General features: G+C 41.1%; 1 protein-coding gene across 1 annotated transcript; it reads left to right on the top strand.

The window, feature by feature from the left end:
* Positions 1-8,520: 8,520 nt before the first annotated feature.
* LOC149098747 (beta-1,4-N-acetylgalactosaminyltransferase 3-like) lies at positions 8,521-21,222 on the top strand. Its single transcript, XM_089278152.1, has 4 exons — positions 8,521-9,900; positions 14,543-15,062; positions 16,031-16,175; positions 20,054-21,222. Exons 1-4 carry the CDS (start codon positions 8,765-8,767, stop codon positions 20,200-20,202), a joined length of 1,950 nt encoding a protein of 649 aa, XP_089134278.1. The 5' UTR covers positions 8,521-8,764; the 3' UTR covers positions 20,203-21,222.

The following is a 21,222-nucleotide window of genomic DNA, read 5'->3' as shown; positions in this document are numbered from 1 at the left end:
CCACGGACACATAATGAAATACTTGTTTAAGGAATGAAAAAAAAAAAAAAAAAAAAAATTGGGGCCCAAGGACTTCTTTTCAGAGATAAAGCGTGTAGTCTGATTTTGAAAAATTGGCGCGCCGTAAATCAGCGTGATCTCCAGGGTTTTTATCTTAAAATATGAAAGATGAATCAATGGAGACAAACTATCCTAGTAATATTTTGTATAGGTGAATCCGTTCGTTAAAAATTCCATATGTTGCCAACGTTTTCATAAAACTTAACTTTTAAAGAAGCATTTGAAAACGCCGCACAGATAAACGAAGAGCTAAAAAAGTACGCAATTCGATCATGCATTTTCAAAAAAATTCAAACTTGTAATCGATAGACAATTGTCAGCGCATGCTCTCGCTAAATCAACCAGAGCGGATCGATAAAACCGGGAACATGGAACATTCCGGAACATCCTGGAACATAAAAAATTATGATATTTATGTGAAAAATATGTAAAATTAAGTAAAGAAATAACCAAAAAAGATAGTTAAAGAAAAAAATGATAATTAAAAAAAATAAATCAATTACTGTTCGCGGCCCAGTGTAAATGCCCCTTCATGTTCATGTTTACAGGCAATAAAGTGCGATAACCTGTCGTTCAGCGTATTTTAATCGGGACAGGATCTGAAGGTTTGTGATGGAAGTAAATTTATGGTGCAGAGCTGTTGTAAGACAAGCAAATTCCGTCTGGCAAGTCAGAAACTCATCAGTACTCGAGTAATTCGAATTAGTTTAGACAAGTAACTATATGCCGTGTAAAACCATGGGAAATCGTGTATACGCTTGTCTTTGACGCAATGAATTGAATAAAGAAATCAGAAACTTATGTACAGTAGATTATTTACAGTCCTATATTTTTCGGTCTACTTTAAGAGTTTGAACACCATTATCATGGCTTTCTATAAATGAAAGAAATAAAGGAAGAGTACAGTAGCCCCTTCTTGTCTTGTCTGTCTTGATGTTTCTCTTGACCTCTTTGTTGGCTTCTGCATACTCTTTTTGTGCCCTTGCCTTTTCCGCTCTGCTCTGTTGTTCAGTATAGCTTTCTTCCTCCTTCTTGACTCGATCTTCTTTAATGTCTCGGCTGATTTCCACTCCTTGTGCTAATGTTTCCTAAAGCCGACTACCTCTTCGCATGTGGAGTTTAACCTCTTTAAAATTGCTCCACTGATGTTCCATGGGTATGTCGTCCTCTGCTACTAGGGACTTTAAGCAAAGACAACGCGGACGGCGACGGGAACGCCACAAGATCAGGGAAAAGCCAAAAGGTCCACTGCGCATGACTGGCGGGAAACAAGTTGACGTTCTGCGTTCGGGCCCGACGTGAGTGAAGCTCATTTCGCGTTGTCTGAAAACGTGAGTTTTTGCTTTCGTTTCCTCTGCTGTGTCAACGCTAAATAACCCGTGTTACTAATTTCGAGGAACTTTAATGCTTGTTTTCTCTTGCCATGTGAGATATTTCATTTTAAAGAAACGTCGAGAAATCTGAAGCGAACTCAAGCCAGTCGGCGAACATGTGAGTACCGTGAAATATCTTTTTGAACGCTAATGTAAATAAAGACAACTTACACGGATTTCAATCGAAATTTTTCCTTTCGAGAAGTACTCAAATGTCAAATGGCTCATCATGGTGAAATTCTAACACACTTAAAAGGGTAGACACCATTAAAACTTGCTTAGCTGTTTCGATTTTCAGTCCTAAGATCAGTGGTTTACTTAGATCTTTATCAGTCGGCACACTGATTTGTCGCGCCAGTCTGATTAAACATCTGCTGATAATAAGTTCGTTTACTTCATCGTACAACTCAGCGAGAAGGGGCAAGTTGCGTTTGTGGAAGCGAAATTCGGACCGGCACTCGTCGTCTTCAAACTATCGAAGTTAAAATCAGGAAAAGAATCATAAGGTTGGTCGAGATCATTCGACCGGTTTAAATCGTACAAGAGTAGAAGTTTGTGATCGTTTAAAACACCTTCATCGTGGATTATCAAGAGTTGATTGCGAACTTCTTTCAATGAAGTGATCCTAGTTCATCCTGATAAACAGAGGACGAATATCGATAATGTCAATAAGCTTGACAGTGCGGAAACCGCGGTTTCCGACGGTGCTGCTTAATGTTTGTCAATTCTCGACACAACGGCGTTCTCTCCCCAGCCCTTACAGGTTTCGGCGTTCCCGTCGCCGTCCGCGTCCCCGCTGCTTAAAGTCCCTAATAGTTCTTGCAGAACTTGAAACTTGTTGTAAAGTCTGTTCTGGTACTCTCCTCTCTCCTCATTATCTCTTAGGAGGCTTACGTTGTATCGCTGTCTTCTGGTTATCACACCGGGGTTCGTCTTCAACTTCAGCTTCACTCTAGTAATCACCAGATGATGGTCAGAAGCTACGTCAGCGCCCCTCCTCACTCGTACATTTGGAGAGATCTTCTGAACTTCTTGTTGATACATATGTGGTTTATCTTGTTCTCTGCAGTAGAGTTGTCAGGAGATACCCAGGTTACCTTATGTATCCTTTTGTGGGGAAAGATGCTACCTCCAATGACCAGACCATTCAAGGCACAAAAGGCGGTAAACTTTTCACCATTATCACTCATCTCACCTAGTCCATGCCTGCCCATCACCTCCGCTTAGCCGGTGTTGTCCTCTCCGATCTTAGCGTTGAAGTCGCCCATCACTATGGTAATGTATTGTCAATGGGCAGTTATCTAAGACACTCTGGAGTCGTTCTTAGAACTCATGCTTATCCTCTTCGTCACTGTCATTTGTAGGAGCATAGCGCTGTATGATGTTGACCTTGACTTTCTTCTGTTTTGTTCTAAATGCAGCTTTGAAAATCCTTGGCCCATGTGATTCCCATATCATAAGTGCCTTCTAAGCTGATCTAGACAACATCAGAGCTTCGCCTTCAGTATGAGGTGCATCTTCTTCGTCATGTCCAGAGAACAGAATCATCTCTCCACTTATCAATCTTTTCAGACCAGATTGAATCTATCTAGTTTCGCTGATTTCGAGCATAGCTGTGTTGTACCTCTGCATCTCTGCTGCTATTTCTGCGGCCTTCCCGTTTTGGAACATAGTCCTCAAGTTCCATGTTCCCATGGTGGTGTCTCTGGAAAGAGAAAGGCGGTCTTCGTCTTGTGGCTTCCAGATACCTCAAGCATTCACTACTTGACTTCATTCTTCTTCTAACTGAGGATCCTTCCTCTCCCAGATAAGGAATCTCTTGTAAGGTCTCTCGTTGGTGTTTCTGCAGCTAGACTTGTTTTCCGCGTTGAGAAAGCTGGCCTCACGCCCAACCCGTAAACTGTAGGTCCAGGGTGCTGTTTTATCAGACCCTCTCCCGCAGACCAATCTGGCATGGTCGAACCTGCCAGGAGCATAAGGCTCACGCCGGTATACCTCTGAGGGTCGCAAGGGCAAGCAAGCTTCCCCGCCACGACAAGGCAAAGCACCAGGGGAAGACAGAACTACATCAATAGCCTGGCAGAGGAGACAGAAGAAGCCGCTTAGAGTGGAAACATGAAGCAGCGGTATGATACCACCAGTAAGCTGAGCGGTAAATATGGGAGACCGGAAAGACCAGTTAAGGACAAAGATGGGAACACCGTCATTGGAAAAGAAGGGCAACTCAACAGGTAGGCGAAGCACTTCGAGGAACTGTTGAACAGACCTACCTCTACTCTACTCGGACCTTTCAATTAACTGTGAGAAACCGAGTCGGGATGAGATCAGGAGAGCTATTATGAAGTTAAAGAATGGCAAAGCAGCAGGAGCGGACAACCTTCCTGCGGGTCGCTGAAGGCCGACATAGATACCACAGCAGAGATGTTATACCCCCTGTTTGCAAGGATATCGGAGGATGAAGAGTTACCAGCTGACTGAAGGAGTGTCATCTCATTAAACTTTTAAAGAAGGGTGGTCTCAGTGAAAGTTCCACCTACAGAGAAATTACTTTGCTGTCTGTGCCTGGAGACGCTTTCAACAGGATCATCTTGGAAGAGTGAAGGACACTGTCGATTCCCAGCTCAGCGATCAACAGGCAGGATTTAGGAAAAACAGATCTTGCACCGATCAAACAGCCACCCTCCGAATTATCGTGGAACAGTCCCTTGAGTGGTATTCCTCGCTGTATATCAACCTCGTTGATTGTGAGAAGGCATTCGACAGTGTGGATAGGTAGCCCCTGTGGAAACTACTATGGCACAATGGAATACCTACCAAGCTGGTTCCCTGATTAAGAGTAATTATGAAGGAATGTCCTGCAAAGTGATACACGAAGGGCAGTTTTCCAGACAGTTCCAGGTCCAGACTGGTGTCCGGCGAGGCTGTTTACTGTCCCCTTTCCTTTTCTTGCTGGTCATAGACTGGATCATGAAAATGACAGCGAAGCAGAGAAGGTATGGAATCCAGTGGACATTCTAGTTCCAGTTAGATGACCTGGATTTTGCGGATGATCTAGCCTTACTTTACCGCAACCATCAACAAATGCAGGACAAGACAACTAGCCTGATGGACATCTCTGCACAGGTAGGCCTTAGCATCCACAAGCACAAGACCAAAGTCATGAAAGTGAATACAGCCAGCACCGAGCCTGTCCTGCTGGAAAGTAGTCCACTAGATGAGGTAGAGTCGTTCACTTACCTCGGCAGTATCATCAATGTACAGGGCGGTAGGGATGAAGATGTCAAGACTAGGATTGGCAAGGTCAGGACAGTTTTCCGACAACTTCAAACAATCTGTAAATCCAGAGAATTGTCCCAACGCACCAAGATCAGGATTTTCAAATCAAATGTAAAACCAGTTTTACTTTATGGTGCCGAGACATGGAGAATAACAAAAGCCACCGTCACCAAAGTAGAAACTTTCATCAACAGCAGCCTCCGGAGAATCCTAAAGGTGCACTGGCGAGACAAGATCAGCAATATCAGCCTGTGGGAAAGAACACAGCGGATCCCAGGAGAACAGGCAATGGGAAAAAGGAGATGGGGATGGATAGGGCACACGCTGGGGAAGCCAGTGGCTAGTACCACGGGACAAGCCTTGTCTCCTTCTTCTTGCCTTGGAATCCCCAGGGTAAAAGGAGAAGAGGTAGGCCCAGAAACACCTGGCGCCGAGACCTCCTGGCAGACGCCAAGAGGATGGGCATCACCTGGAACCAATTAGAGGCAAAGGCACAGGATAGGGGGCTCTGGAGGTCTCTCGTCGACGGCCTATACCCCGGGAGGGGTGATAGGGTTAAGTAAGTCAGTCAGTCAGTCAGTAAGTAAGTACAGCAGCCTCTTCCGCAGGGACGGGTACTCTCCCCAGTTTTCACTCACAATGAGCAAAACAACAGCATCAAAACAATATGGTGGAAATCGAACTCTTCAATCACACTGTAAAATCAAGGACCGTCACGTGATTTAACTGGTAGCAAACAACTGGCAGGAAGTGATTAGTGGGGATAGCTTGTGCATTTCCTCCCGACATCGCTACTTAAAAGGTGAAAGTTGCAAGCCTCCACTCATTCTAGTCATTTCGCATTTTTTCTTTTTCTTTTTTTTTACAAATCCGGAGCTGAAACCAGTTAATTAATTAATAATTTTTTTTTACTTATTGGTCTTTCTAGGTTATTTCTTTATTTAATTTCATGGGCGTCGATAAAATCAGGAACATAGAATATTCCGGAACATCCCGGAACATCGAATAATTATAATAATTATGAGAAAAAAATATGTAAAATTAAATTTTCAAAAATTGAATTTAACAAAAATAAACTGGTATCAGCTCGGAATATATATTTTTTAAATTTAATTGATAAATTATATACATTCAATACACACTTACATACTTACTTTACAAAATTACATTATTTACACCACTTACATTGTAATACTCAATTACAGTACACTATTTACATCATTGCAATAGAAGTCGCTTACAATTTCATACCTTATTTTTAATGCCTACTCTACAGGTTACTTTTACTAATAAATGTACAATATTCTACGTATACTATAATTAAATACTTACATTGTTCAGTTTTTTCCCTTATTAATTTATTTACTTATTTATCTTTTATGTTCTGTTGCACAGCAGACAAACAAAAAAAACAAATAACGAAATTAACATGTACAATTAATCAGCTCGGAATATAAAAAACAAAACAAAAACAAAAATTTAACCAGAAAAGGAAAAAAAAGAACAAAAAAATGAAAATGACTGCAATGAGTGAATGCGTAACTTAGAACACTAATCCATTCCTTCCAGTCGTTCACCATCAGTTTAATCACGTGACTGTCCCCTATTTCCACATTTCGTTTTTCATAGAAAACCAAGATGGTGGCGTTCGAACTCTTTAATGAGACCGAAAAATGTGGGTACACGAGTGTGATTTTTTATTGCGTCAATTCAAAAATATACACGATTGCGATTTCTCACGAAGAAATAGTTTCTCCATCAGATAGATATAGAAACTCTTCGGTATTGAGTTTCTTGGCTAAGTCTAAATTAGTTCGGACTGCTCGAGTTCTGATGATTTATTAATAATAGCTTGCTTGTTACTCGTGCTTCTGTTGATCGTTTATGTTGAAGAGACTTTAAGTAACCGTGACACGTTGTATGACATAAATATTTTAGTGTCATTCCAGACATTTCGTACTTTGAGCCGTTGTCTCGTCAGCCGTATCGAGATCCTGTCCTGTAAACATCAAAGAGTATTAAAGATGGAAGACCTTTTCGTTATGACCGTTCCCGACAATTCCGTAGAACCGGTAACAACAGTCCATGTTTGTGTTGAAGAAACAGTGCTGGAAAGACCACATGACGCAATAGGCGGGAAAGAAGAGGAGCCTGTACTCATTGTGGCCAGTTGAATGAATACCCAACGCTCCATACCCCTCCCCTACCGACTCCCCTACACCCAAAAATATCTTTTCATATTTCGAGCTGATATCAGTTTATTTCGTATATTTTATTTCTGAAAATTTAATTTTTACATATATTTCTCATAATTATTATAATTATTCGATGTTCCAGGATGTTCCGGAATGTTCCGGGATGTTCCATGTTCCTGGTTTTATTGACGCCCTAATTTTATATATTTTCTCATAATAATTATAGTTTTTGGATGTTCCGGGATGTTCCGGGATGTTCCGGAATGTTCCATGTTCCGGCTTTTAACGACGGCCCAAGTAAATGGCCTTGTGGTCTGGAGCAATTCAGGAGCGGATTTCAGCTGTTCTTATGTTTGACTTTAAAGACTGTGCAATGAGAAAAAAAGTCAATTCTAGATTTAAGCTTCAGAGATTTTGATTCATAAGTAAATGCCTTCTTTTTGGGGTGTAGGACTCGATAAACATCAAGAAGACCTAATTCGTCCATAAAACTAAGAAGAGAATTTCTGTAACTTGTTTCTTGTCATTGTCGCCCTCCACGTTTATCTATTGAATGAAGAGTGGTTTTCCAGTCACCAGCGATTATAGTTCTGGACGTGTTTGTTTTATAGACAATATCTGTACATAAGTTCTGTGTAAACAAAGTTTGCTGTCGGGAATCACATGGAGCATAAACGGAAGCTAGAAAAAAATCTTCGTCACCTAGCTTGATTTTTGCGATAACCAATCTACCGTTTGGATCAATAGACCGTGAGACGCTCTTAAGAGAACAAAGAGTTTGGCCTCTGCAATATGCAAGTACCTTTGGAATGTTTTGTACCGTGTGAGAAAAGTATTTTCCCACCCCATTCTGAAGCCCAAGGGACTGCATCTTCCTTTAACGCGAAGGTTTCCTGAAGACAATAACAATCTGCTTTTTGATTCTTGAGATACAAAAACAATGCCCTTCGCTTGACGTGATTACGCAACCGCCTTACATTCAATGATAAGATTTTGATGAATTTCATAATATTCTACCGAATAAAACCTAACACTTATTCTTAAATGCACAATAGCTATGCTAACAAACAGCAACAAAGGCTTGAGCCAGAGGAAAAAAAAAACATAAGAAAAAAAAAAAAAAATAGAAAAGGAAAATGCGAAGACAGACAAAAATACTAGTAAAGTTTAGAAATGTAAATGAGCTACGCTTAAGAGACTAACTTAATTAGTAATCGCAAAAGTAACCAAGATGAACGAAAGAATTACGAAGTGAAGTTGCACAGTTCTTAAAAAAATACAAGACAAACACCGCACTTCGTAAGGTATTTGCAAACGCAGCGAGCTGAATAAAATATACAGCAAAATCACACCAAATTACATCCGGGCGTGCGACTTTTTTCTTGAAAGAGAAACAATTACCATCTCATTTACATGCCTAAGGTCGTGAAATGCATACTTCCATTTGTAAGGTTCTTTATGCGGGAAAGCTCTAATGTTTCGCAGGTTGAAACTTTACAATGACTGTAATGCACGAGTTATGCTTGTTTGTTGGAATAAAAACTGATCAGTTGAATGTTGGCGCTACTAGGTTACTGTTATACTGTACAGGTGACTGTGACAACGCCTGTAGAAAACTTTGACGGTCAGTTGATTTGCATAGAATTGCGACAAAACTGCGACAATGTTTACAGCGGGAGATTGACTTTGTATGAGAGCTTTTGTCGACACTCCACTTGGGTCCGACTACTGTCAGAGCTTTTCGTCTGCACAGCCAAAAAGGTCCGAAATTATCGAGTTCAGTGCAAAGGGGTGTCTACAGGTGTCAGTGAAGGTAAAGCCGGATTCCCCCGACCTTCTTCACTCTGTTTGAAATAAAAGATGGTTGCAAGACGGACGATCTTCGCACTTGTGTATCGGTTTTACCTTCGCCATGGCTCTTTTTGTTTGCCTGTACTCTCCCGAAGACGGATAAGACCGCTCAAGCTTCTGGTAATAATACTGTTTTGTTGTTTAATCTTGTTTTTTGCTCCTATTTTATTCAAAAAGAACAGTGTTAGTTATTCAAGAAGAACTAGTGTCTTCTTCTCTAATAAGTCTGGTGAAAATTTCACTGGCGAGGAACAAAATTCCACGGACGCAAGCGAAGAAGGAAGAAAAGGTCGACTAACAGTTTCCATCTGGCGCGATTTGTGCGGCGACGAAGCGAAAGTGTTGAGAAACTCGCCATTTTATCCTAGTTATCCAAACGAAAAGAAGTTAATTCGTGAGTTTTCCGAGTTTCAAATCGAGGACAACAAAACGGAATACGGTCAAACGATAGTTGGTTTCCTAAACCCAGCAAGGAATGGATCATATCGCTTTGCGATAGCCTCCGATGATTCATCAGAGTTGTGGCTCAGTCCAAGCGAAAATCCCGATGAGAAACAGCTAATTGCCAGTGTGTTTATTGAGGGCGCTGCAAGTTGGACGAAAAAGAACGAGCTAAATAAATACCCTAATCAAACTTCGAGCGACATAAAGCTTCGCAAAGGAAGTCGTTACTACATCGAAGTCATTCATAAACAAGGCGAAGGCGTCGGATTTGTGCAAGTTTTTTGGTCAAATCCTGGCGTCACAGACTTCAAACTGATCAGCTCTGAATACCTATCGCTATGTTCCGATGATGTCGTGGTTTCCCCAAAACAGGATGCCATGAACCAACTACTTGCTGAGCGTCTTGCAATCTCACAGATAGTATGGGAAAAGTACTCGAGCTTTTTCGTTCTTCCTTTGATTAGCGAGGCAGGTTATCTTCCACAATGCACGTACAAGTCAAGTCAAGTTGTTCCTAAAGACAAGATCGACAAATACAATGGGGTTTACCTAGTTTATCTATCCAGTGTGTTCCCACAAGATGATACTTTTATGGGAAGCAAAGGAAGAGTGTGGTCCTGGAGTAACAGAGTCGCTGATAGAGAAATAGTACAATCAGTGGTGGACAAGATGATCGCCGCCCTTTACAGGAAAACTGCCAAGTGAGTGAAAGTTTTGAAATTATCATTGTTAAAACAACAACAATCTCCCGATGGTGTACGGATTAATTCATAAATGAAACAAGGCTAGACAAACTGCCCGTCAGCTGAGCTGTTTATTTGTAGTTATTTTTAGCTATTTGCACACTATAGGCTGGTTTTCACTAGAACATAAGCACAAGCACAAGCACAAGCATAAGCACAAGAAAAACGAACAGCTCTGTTTTTCTTGTGCTTAATATGCTTATGCTTATGTCGAGCGCGTTACTGGTGAAAACTGCACAAGACAAATAAGTGGGTTCGTTCTTCTTATGTTTCTGCTCATGCTTATGTTTATGTCACGGCTGTTTTCACTTGTGCTTATGCTTATGCTTGTGCTTATGCTCTAGTGAAAACCAGCCTATATATTGGTTGTCAAAGGCATGCATTATATGGGATTCCGTTTGTGAGACGATGTTCTGTGAGCTGTTTTTAAGCTGATTCGTTTAACACATGATCATTTTAAAACAATGTCGTTTAGATTTTCTGGCAACACTATCTTTATTCTGGAACTCAATTTCAGTCAAAGACAAAAAGCCGTGAACACTATGATTTGATTTTGACAGGTCGATTGTCTAGCAACCAAACAGATACGAAAAAGCCGCAAACAAAACAAAAAATTAACGGTGTCTCGGTCGGTCATGAAACCACACTTCCATCGTTTGTCCTTCCGAAAAATGGCTGTTACTCTGTAGTTCTATAATTACTAATTTAACCTGTTCTCTTTGTGCAAGCAAACTGCAAACTGGAGAGACTTTAAATGACGTGTGGCTCAAATCTGTACGCGCGGACTTGCAACCTAAGGCCCGGTTCAAACGCCGCTCCACTCATGCCGAGCCAAACTTGATTAAGTTCGACTTCAGAGCGACTTTGGAGCGACGGCTGGTTCAGACGGCGTACTTGTGTCGAACTTAATTCGGAAAATCGGTAGTAACAATTTTCGACGAGAAAATATGCGTTCTGAATTCGAGAACTCTGTCCAAATGGAAAAGTTGTGACTAACATTTCGTTGTTGTAGCAATATTTAGGGAAGCAAATTCAAACTCAAGGTTCGGATGTTTGCATTTAGACAGGTTTTCTCCCGGTTAACTCGACTTGTTAAAGGGAAACCTCATAAGCTGGGTTATTATCACGAAGAAAAAGCAAAAAATGAGTTTGCGCTAAAGAAACTCGCCTACACAGTCCCGTTTCTCAAAAATCAAAGGCATATTTTGTTGTCTTTATTTTTAGCGACGACTTCGAACTTCATGCACGACTGGTCACGCCACTCAATTTTGAGCCAATCACGAGTCCCGTTATTTGAAAAATACATTACAGTAATTTATGCATTAGGTTCGACACATGCGGAGAACGCCGTATGAATCAGTTGCCGCTCCAAGGTCGCATAGTGCGGCAGACCCTGCCAAATTTATTGTTGTTTGTCGCACCAAACCTAACCTGCCGAACCAAATTGATTGAAACGCCGCTCTTCTGCCGTACTTAATAGCCCAGCTTATGAGATTTCCCTTTAACAAGTCGAAGTAACCGGCAGAAAACCTCTCTAAATGCAAACACTGAACCTTGAATTTGAATTTGCTTCCCTAAATATTGCTATAACAGCGAAACGTTAGTCACAACTTTTCTATTTGGACAGGGTTCTCGAATTCAGAACGCATATTTTCTCGTCGAAAATTGTTATTACCGGCCTGCCGAATTAAGCTCGACGCAAATACGCCGTCTGAACCAGCCGTCGCTCCAAAGTCGCTCTGAAGTCGAACTTAAAGGAGAACGGAAGGCGAAAACCCATTTATAAAAAGTCGTTCTTACGAAAGCATACGATACGTCGTAATTAAATCGCTATGTTTTAGGATGTGAACTAACTTTTTAAATAGTAACTGACCTTTCTTAGGTTGAAACACCAAACAAAATATATTTCTGATATATTCAATTGTGTCTGTGAAAAATTCCGACGAACTTTGACAGGTTTCGCTGGAAAGGGAGTGCAAAGCTATTTTAGCACTTCTTCATCTGGAGTTTCTTTGTCGCTTTAATGCAGACTGTTAATTTTAAAAGAGTTGTTCGGTTTCTTTTGAACATTTTCTTTATTTTTCCCAATTCGTCCTTTTTCCCAGTCCGACCTTAAAGTTTTTCCTTATAAATCACCGATTTTACACTTTAAAGTTGCCTTGCAATAGTGTGACAGCTGTGCTTATAAACTGCGGTACATCCAGAAAGAACTCTTACAAAAGTTTAAGAACGTTTCCTCCTTGTGTTCAAGTTTTGTTTCCGCTATTTTAATGGTATGAAACCTGTTCCAAAACAAAAGCTGTAAAATGCTCTTGCCTTCCATTTAATTTCCAAAGGTCTTATTATCCTGCCGATCGGAAGATTAACCGGCGCTTCCACTAGACAAGCACACAAGGAAATGGTTAGCAAAGATTTCGAGAAATAAAGATAAGGTCGAAGTTCAATCGACTAAATTAAATCCATCAACTCACGTTTTCGAAACAAAGATAGATTCAGTCAGGGAATCGTCGCTGTCGGACGACTCGATGGCCCTTGTGCAGTCCATTTGTAACAGAGACACCTTTGCACACGTGTTGTGCACCATCTTTTGCTGCGAACGCTCTGTGTGTCCAGCAAACTTGTCGACTGCGGTACAATGGGTAGCCGATCTGTAACCGTAAAAGTGTTTCACTTATTTTGAAAATGCTGTTTTTCGCTGAGAAGTAAATAGCCGACGTCTTTCAATGTGCTAAAAGAAGGAGTCTGAGTAACTACCGTTCCTTGATCAAAGTCTTTTTTTTGGCCTCATGGTTAGTGCGCTCGTCTCCAGATCGAGCGATCCGGGTTCGAGCCCTGGCCGGGGACATTGTGTTGTGTTCTTGGGCAAGACACTTTACTCTCACAGTGCCTCTCTCCACCCAGGTGTATAAATGGGTATCGGCGAACTTAATGCTGGGGGTAACCCTGCGGTGGACTAGCATCCCATCCAGGGGGGAGTAGAAATACTCCTAGTCGCTTCATGCTACAGAAACCGGGATAAGCTCCGGCCTGATGGGCCACTTGGCTCGCATGCAGACTTTACTTTACTTTTTAATTTTACAACTCAGAATGTAAGAAAACATCGCAAACTTATTTCTCCTCGTCCCTATATTATCATTCACATTTTGTCATCCGCATTTTTCCATCCGCATTTTATCATCTGCATTTTTCCATCCGCATTTTATCATCGGCATTTTTCCATCCGCCATCCGCCATCCGCCATCCGTCGCCATCCGGTCCGCACTTTACAGAGAGCCTTTTTTTCAGGTAAATTTTGCGTACAGTAGGCAAGGAGGCGGAGATGATTGACGTCCACCAAAACGTTTTGTCAAGACTTTTTTGTGCTGAGGGTCGCGAGTGATTGATAACTGCTGTAAAAGACTGACAAAAGAGGCGTAAATCGTTTAAGAGCAGCTTTCTCGAACGGTCACTTATATACGTCAGGAAGAAGTTTTTTACTAACTTATTTCAAAACCGCAACTTTTAGGTTGTTTGGATTTTTATTTTCTTGTCGAGACGGCCTTGCGAGACCACTGTGATGACGCGTATCGTTGTCGATAAGAGTACAGGCCACGCTACACCACATTTCGATTTGTTTTTTTAGCACAATATCAACGTCAAAGAAAATGTTTTTTTTTTCAGAGCGCGAGCTGAAAAAGGCATTGTGTGACACACTGACACGAGCAGCATTGTCTGGACACTTATCAACAACGGCAAATTAGCCAATCAGATTGCAAGATTAGTAGCAGTTGTGGTAAAAATGTATATCGCGTATTAGCCAATGAGAACGCACGCTTCTCTAAAGCTACGTTGTAATGTATTACCATGCACGCTTAAGTATACTGAGTTAATAGCGCGACTTTGATCAAGCTATGTTATAACTCGGTTTCACAGATCACATTATGTTCATGTAATTTGTTTTCATGCAAGAGTAGATCAACTTCTGCTGTTTTCAAGCTATATCCTTGTGGATTATTCTTGATTCAGTTTTTGTACCTGTATTTACATTATTTTGGGGACTGATGTCATATTGTTTGAGAAGTTCATTAATTACAAAAATGATGGTTTGTGATACAAATACAGAACATTTAGTTGGGTAAGCGGAGTTCATATTCCTTTGTTTGCATGACACAACTCACAAACCTTCACCACGCCGGACTCATCACTTTGTAAAGGATTTAATTCGAATTCATCTCTACAGTGTAATTACCTTACGATCGACCCAAAGGCTTACCTCAAGTTCGCTTCGAAACATGTTCGAACACGAGTATTAAAACAAACGAAGCCAAACAAATACCTGAAATACGAATTATTTTATTAAGAACCTGATGTTTGACTTCTTTAGGTTTCTGCTTGCGTTGCCTGCCTGCTTGCCTACCTGTTAGCATGCCTTCGCGACCTTGCTTGCTCGACTTGACTAAAAGACCGACCAACCGATCGACGGACGGACGGACACACCGACCGACCGACTGACCGACACACCGCTCCACCGACCCACCGACCGACACACTGACCGACACACTGACCGACCGACCGACCGACCGACTGATTAATGACTTAATTTGTCTCGCTACTCTTCCAGGGATTTCTTTTTAAAGAGAATCTACAGAGTTACGCAGAAGTCTGATCCAGTTTATGGCGATCGTTACTCTGTCGACGTGGAACTTGGTTTACAGCATAGCAAGAAATCATTCCGCTTGTCTGAACATGTCTATCAGAAGAAGGGAAGTGACAAGTTGTGTTTTCCGGAAGGAATCAACTGGAACAGCAAAGCCATGGTGTACTTCATACTTCCTGTCAAAGACCAGGGACGATGGGTCTATCATTTTATCAATGAACTCACTGTTGCCAGCTTATTAACCAGTGATACGAACTTCCACGTCGTTGTTGCCGACTTTGAAAGTCAGGATATTGATATGGCCGAAGCTTTTAACACTTCTCTGTTCCGCAGCAGACACACCATTGTTAACATGACGGGTAAATTTTACAAGACACTCGCGCTAAACGAGGCTGTGGCACGTGTTCCAAGCGAGCATGATATACTGTTTCTGTATGATCTTCACATCGATGTGCCCGTAGACATTGTGGGCAGCGTCAGAAAGGTAATAAAGTGCAAATGTAATTACATTAGAAGCAGGCTCTGTAAGAGTCTTCAGCAATGTTAGCGAACAGTTCGAATGCGTGACCTAAGAGGGTACGAAAGCACGTTTCACTAGGAAAGAGAGAGGGTGTGGGAACCAGGAGTTGCCTCACTAGTGTCGTGTTTTCTCCAACGTCTCCTCCTCATGTCACGCTTTTTCAAGTTTTGCGCAGTGTTCGACGATCTTAAATACATACATGCACGTATACATACTTTATTTGGTCTCGCAGGTTAAAATAATCTGGCAGCCGTTGGCTGATGTGGACCTGCGTTACTAATTTCTCCATTGTTAATAACTTCTCCATTGTTCCCTGAGATTGCTCGTAGTTTTTAATGGATTGATGAACTGAACTAAGACAGGGCGTTTTCGGTGTTTTCTGTGTTGAAGAAACATTTTACTTAGTGTGGATAAATGTTCCTAGTTTCTTTAAGTGCGTGGATGTCGCATGGTATGGAGGAAGAGGCGCCTGCAAGAACATTTGCCTTCCACCAGGCTCCTCACGGTGAATGCAGACCTCAGCAAGTCAACTAAAATCACGTCTGACCATATCTACAGTGTATTGGACAACTGCTAGAGAACAAGTGTAGAACTGAAAGAGGCCTGTAGATAAGAATGCTGATGACGATGCCACAGGGCACTTGGAACTATCCCGCTACTGATTGGCTGGAAAAAAAAATTGTAATCATTGCAGATCTAGATCTCTCGTTAAGGAGAGCAGACGTATTAGAGGCTCGGGTACAAAGATTTTCGGACAAGCGTAAACTACAGCGATAGGATTTACTCTGTATGAGTCCGCTTGTTTACTGTAATGTACCAGTCAGATGATGCTATTGTTGCGAGCCTTCTCTAGGTCCCTTATTTACTTTGACTCGAAATCGTTGTACCACTGTTTGATGCTCAACGTTATCTGTTTGTCATTCATCTTTCAGAACACCGTTGAGGGACGAATTGCCTATTTCCCTGTGGTTGGTCGCTTAGATTGTAGCAGCTCGTCTGCTGAACACAGAGGCTTCTGGGAGCTTGCAGGCTTTGGCTTGCTTGGTATATACAAGTCTGACTGGACAAAGATTAGAGGTAAGTGGTATTCAGTTTTTTTAAGAAAGTGATCAGAAGAACAACCTAATGATCTCGATGCCGGACAAAACTTGAACTGCAATATTACCACAATGCAAAGCCTCTTTAACCGACTAACGAGATATGACAAACATGTTTTTCTCCTGATAAAGTTTCTAACGACGGTTAAACACTTTGTTCGCGGCTTGAAAAAGTTGATTGATTGATTGAATGATTGATTGATAACTTTATTTATACACGGTAAAAATTCCTTCAGCACAATTTAAAAGTATAATACCCAATTCTGCCTAACTGAATTAACTAATAATTAATATAGCATTATAAGAATAAAAGCCTACTATTGCTATTATCAATTGAGCAGCCAATTAACTATAATTCACCTCAGTGGTCCCAATGTGTGTAGAATGATCACTATACTTATCTTTAGGAGACAACACACTACAAAAAAATCATACCACACAGGATTAAACCCTGTCACTCTTTGGATGTATTGAGTTTTATAATATAGATAGGACCCTGCGCACGCTCTGATTGGTCAAAAACCCATGTTTTATCAGAGTATAAAATATAGAAAAAGCGTGTTTTATTGATTTGCGCGTATAAAATCTATATCATAAAGCAAATAAAGAAGCCTAAGCCGTGTATTACACTGTGATAAAACACGACAGGCGTTTTAGAAGACGAGGCAAATGTAGAAAACAAGAGCCGCAGGCGAGTGTTTTCTTCATTTCTCGAGTGTTCTCAAATATCTGGAATCCAAATTCAACCGTTTTTCTGCGTTCTGGTCTGCTTGTCGTACGTTGTCTTTGTTTTGTGGGCGTGGCACAGCGGAATAATGAACGAATTTACACAGTTCGATACTTATGCCACCTCGGACGAATTGCAAATTGAAAAAATATCACTTGCCCATGGCCCCAGCAAAGTAAAAGCAGGTTGGAGGCCGGGGAAGGGCGAGGTTGGGGGGGGGGGGGGGGAGGTGAAGGTGAAGGTGCTGGCAGTTTGTTGGTGTGCTTGCAGGAATGTAGAAAGATCTCGAAAATTTTGTTGCTGGTTGCTCAAAGACAGGATATCAATGAAATTAGAAAATAAAAGTGCACTGAAAACAAGAAGTACTCTATGTAGGCATTGCCTTGTGCATTGGTTTTGGTTGAAGGGAAAAAATTGACATTTGATTTACTCCCACATTGCCTTTCTCCTACACGGCATATAAAGTGGATACTGATGAGCTGTTTATTGCAGCCTAACCAGGAGCCATAATCGGGAGTGGCGAGATTCTCTTGCAGATTTTTCACAGCGATGGCAGGGAATAAGACAGGGAATAAGAACCAGGGCTCTTATATGTAGTTCTATGCTCTGTGCTAATGGAAAAGGTGAGTTTTTCAGGGTCGAAAGCAAGACTTCAATTTCGTGCTGTGAATGAATAATATCCGCTCGCGCTAGTTGTACAGGTAAGATTTTGCGTTTGTTCTGTAAAGAAAAGTTTTGTGAGAAAACTCTTTACCCCGTTATCGAGTTAATTTGTGAGTTTCCCAAGCAATGCTTAATCATAACTAAACCCGGTTTTTGACAGTTTCTTATTGTTTCTGTTTGTTTGGCGAGTTTGCAAAAGTTTTTGAAAGGAAAGTCTGACGCGTTATAAGTAGCTCATTTGCATAGTGCGAGCCGGTGTTTTCGATTGTCAACAAATCTTGACAAAGATTTCTTTCGTTGTCTTTTGTGCTGAGATACTGCAACAATTTTCATCAACGCCAAAAGGCTACTAAGATCATGCGTGTTTCTTTAACATTTTTACACTGCGAAAATAACATAGAAAAGGAGTTTGATAACTCAACTAACAAAATCGAAATCGTTCATTCGAGTTGATTAAAGGAAGCGTCATCGTAACTTTGCTGATTATTTCTGCTGTATTCACATATTTTCAGCTAAACTTTCAATATGTTCTCAACCTTAAACATATTTAATAACTATAGAGATATAGTATGAGTTTGATGAACGTTTTCACACGAAAGTGCGGAAGTCCAATTTGTCATGTTTTACTGACTGTACAAAACACGCATCGGCGGGCACTCTTATTCATCGACAACAGACACTTTATTGGATTTTTACACAAGCAAAACTAAGTAGCATCTACAGACATAAACTTTATTGTCACTTATTGGGCCTTGATAGAACATCAAGCGTTGCTTACAATTCAGGCGAAACTTTGTTTTTACTTTTCGGTCGAGATAGACTCTGGCGAAATCCTCGCAAGCGTGTGGCAAGAGGAGGGAAACTTTGGAGCCCTGAAACAGTGCTATATCCAAATATATCCAGCTGGGTTTTTGCTGTGTTATGGAAAAGCTGTTAATCTTCAACATATGTGAAACTTAGAGTGGAGTGATGTGGAGCTCTTGTTAAAGAAGCAGCGAAACACAACTTGGTCAGCGATATAAAGCGGGACATAACTAAATTCGACACTGTCTTACTTCTCCCAAACTGAAGCAACTTACGACGAAAATAATGAAGCAAAATTCCAACAGACATGAACGTATTGATTTGTGGGCCAAAAGCATCAAACATTTCGGGAATTTCGGACGCCATTTCCCCGCGCTATATCCGCAAAAATCCACGTAGCATGTACGCGCGTGTGCCGCACATGATGGCGCAATTTGTTCTAAAAATAGAAAAATTGTCCCATATCATAGGGACAGCCCCAATACTGGAAATAGCGCGCGCTTACGGTCTCCGTCCCCGATTATGGCTCCTGGCCTAACACAATAATACTGAACTAAGAAAACTCTTTTAGAAACTTAGAGAATTTGCTTCCCTGCTGGCAGAGGCTCTTTTCGTGGTGTTCGCTGACGGGAGAAAAGAGACCTCTACCACGGGTCGAAAATGGCTATTTTGAGCATGCTCCGGGGCTTAGCGACCGAGCCATCACGTGATGTTCATAGCGCGTGACGAAAATAAAACCTTTCACTCCAACTGACGCGAAAAACCCACGCAGATGGCGCGTTATGTCTCACACCCCGGTTAACTCACTGTGTAGGAAACGGAGGAAAATATCGACTAGATCGCCAAAACGCGCTTAAAAAAGTACAAAAATCATCTAGAGATAATTGTTGTCTGATCTGTGGTATTAACTTCAAGTTATCTGGACAGGAAAGCTTTTCAACACAACCACATCTGCAGAACTCAAAGAAAATTTAACAGTCCTTCTCGGAGAGTCGCCAGTTTTTCCTTGTCATCCCGACGGGTTTGCAAATGCTGTAAACGAAAGGTGAACTCAGTTATAAATAGAACATTGATTCTCGAACAAGACAAAACATTTCTCATCGACAAACAACCACAACAAAGTGGGTTAGATGGCAGAATTTTCACCTTTTCCGTTCGTGCAACTAGTACAGCAATCTGGTAGATGAGAGTTTTCCCATGCCCGGTCGACAAGCACGCAAACGTGTCTCGCCCGTTTAAAAGGGCCTTGAACTGCTCGTCGCCCAATTTTTTTTTAATCTTTTCATCGTCGAGGTTATCCACAACGGAAGAAAGCAAACTTGTGACTCTTTAAGATTGAACTCTTTCGAGCACGCCGATGAGCACGCCATGTTTACACTGTGCATGGGCTCAATAAATAACAGCGAAATTAATGTAAAGAAATGCGCGCGACGCAACGGCTTAAGTTGCGGTCAGCGAATAACGCAAGGAGCATGCGTTTTAAATAGAGCCGTCCAAGACTGTGGACGGCGGTTAAATTAAAGCCATTTTCGACCCATGGCAGATGTCTCTTTTCTCCCGTCAACGAACACCCGGAGAAGAATCTCTGCTAGCAGGGAAAGAATTTGCTTGTATGAACATTTAGTTGTACAACTCTGATTTATTTTTGCTCTGTTTGTCCAAAGGAATGAACACCGAGAAATTCAAATACAAATGGGGCGGGGAGGACTGGGATCTACTGGACCGTGTTTTGAACGCCAAGTTGGAAGTGGAACGAATCAAGTACCCAGGCCTCTATCATCATTATCACCGTAAACAAAAAAAATGGAATTAAAGATATTTTTTATTTGTTTTATGGAATCTACACGAGATCATGATATGGAAATAGAAAAAGAAAATGGATCTCTTTGTTATTTCACCGCGATTTAGCCGTCTGAAAATGTGAGATTTTACCTCCGGTTAGGTCAGAAACCGCAAGGGGTTACGACCTGGGACTAGTCAGGCTGTGACGTTAAAACAAGAACGTACTTCGACATATTTTTCCAACCAAAATAATAGAAACGAAACAAACAAAAAAAATAAATAAGTGAAATAAACTAGGAATTAGGCAATCAAGCGTAATTCCAATTTTGATTCAAATTTGTAAACATTCACCATTATTACGAAAGATATATAGACGCGGTGTAAAAACAACGATATCCATTTTCTCTTTCGATTTCTTTATTATGATCTCGTTTAGATTCCATAAAACAAATAAAAAGTATCTGTCACAGTGATACACTTTTAAAACGCTTGGTGTAGCCGCGCCTGGAGTGTTTGTAGCGCGCCTCCTATGCGAAGTTGCTCTACCTGGCCTACGTACCGCCTCACCAAGTTGAAAAATATCGCTTTAAATTCCCACATCATACTGCGACTACTTAACGGTTTTAAAAGGTGTTGTGTAAGGTTTAAGATTAAAGATTGTAAATATCGCTTTCTTTTTTTTTAAATTTAACTTTATTTGTTTTCTGCACTACTATAATCAATACCTTTGCGTCGCCATGTTATATTCTCCATTGTTACATTCAGTACTAGTGTAGATGTATTATCTCAATAAAATGGTCGTAAAATTACATGCAACTATCTTCGATGTTTCTTTCCACGAGCCAGATATGCTACCAAACAGTTTTTTATCTATCGTTTGAGTGCCTTTTGAGTTGTTGGTAGCATAGAGCCAGTCAATTGCTAAGGTCTTTACAAAATTAAATTGACAGATAGTAAATGTATGATCAATATTGATTCTTGCTCACCACTGTAGAGGCATTCGTCATCCGTTTAATACCATATCAATAAAGGTTGTCTTTGGTGACTTTAA

This window comes from Orbicella faveolata, unplaced genomic scaffold (assembly GCF_042242905.1).
Source record: "Orbicella faveolata isolate gen_17 unplaced genomic scaffold, um_ofav_v1 contig_46, whole genome shotgun sequence".
Classification (NCBI taxonomy): domain Eukaryota; kingdom Metazoa; phylum Cnidaria; class Anthozoa; order Scleractinia; family Merulinidae; genus Orbicella; species Orbicella faveolata.
This window is presented reverse-complemented; position numbering and strand designations above follow the sequence as displayed.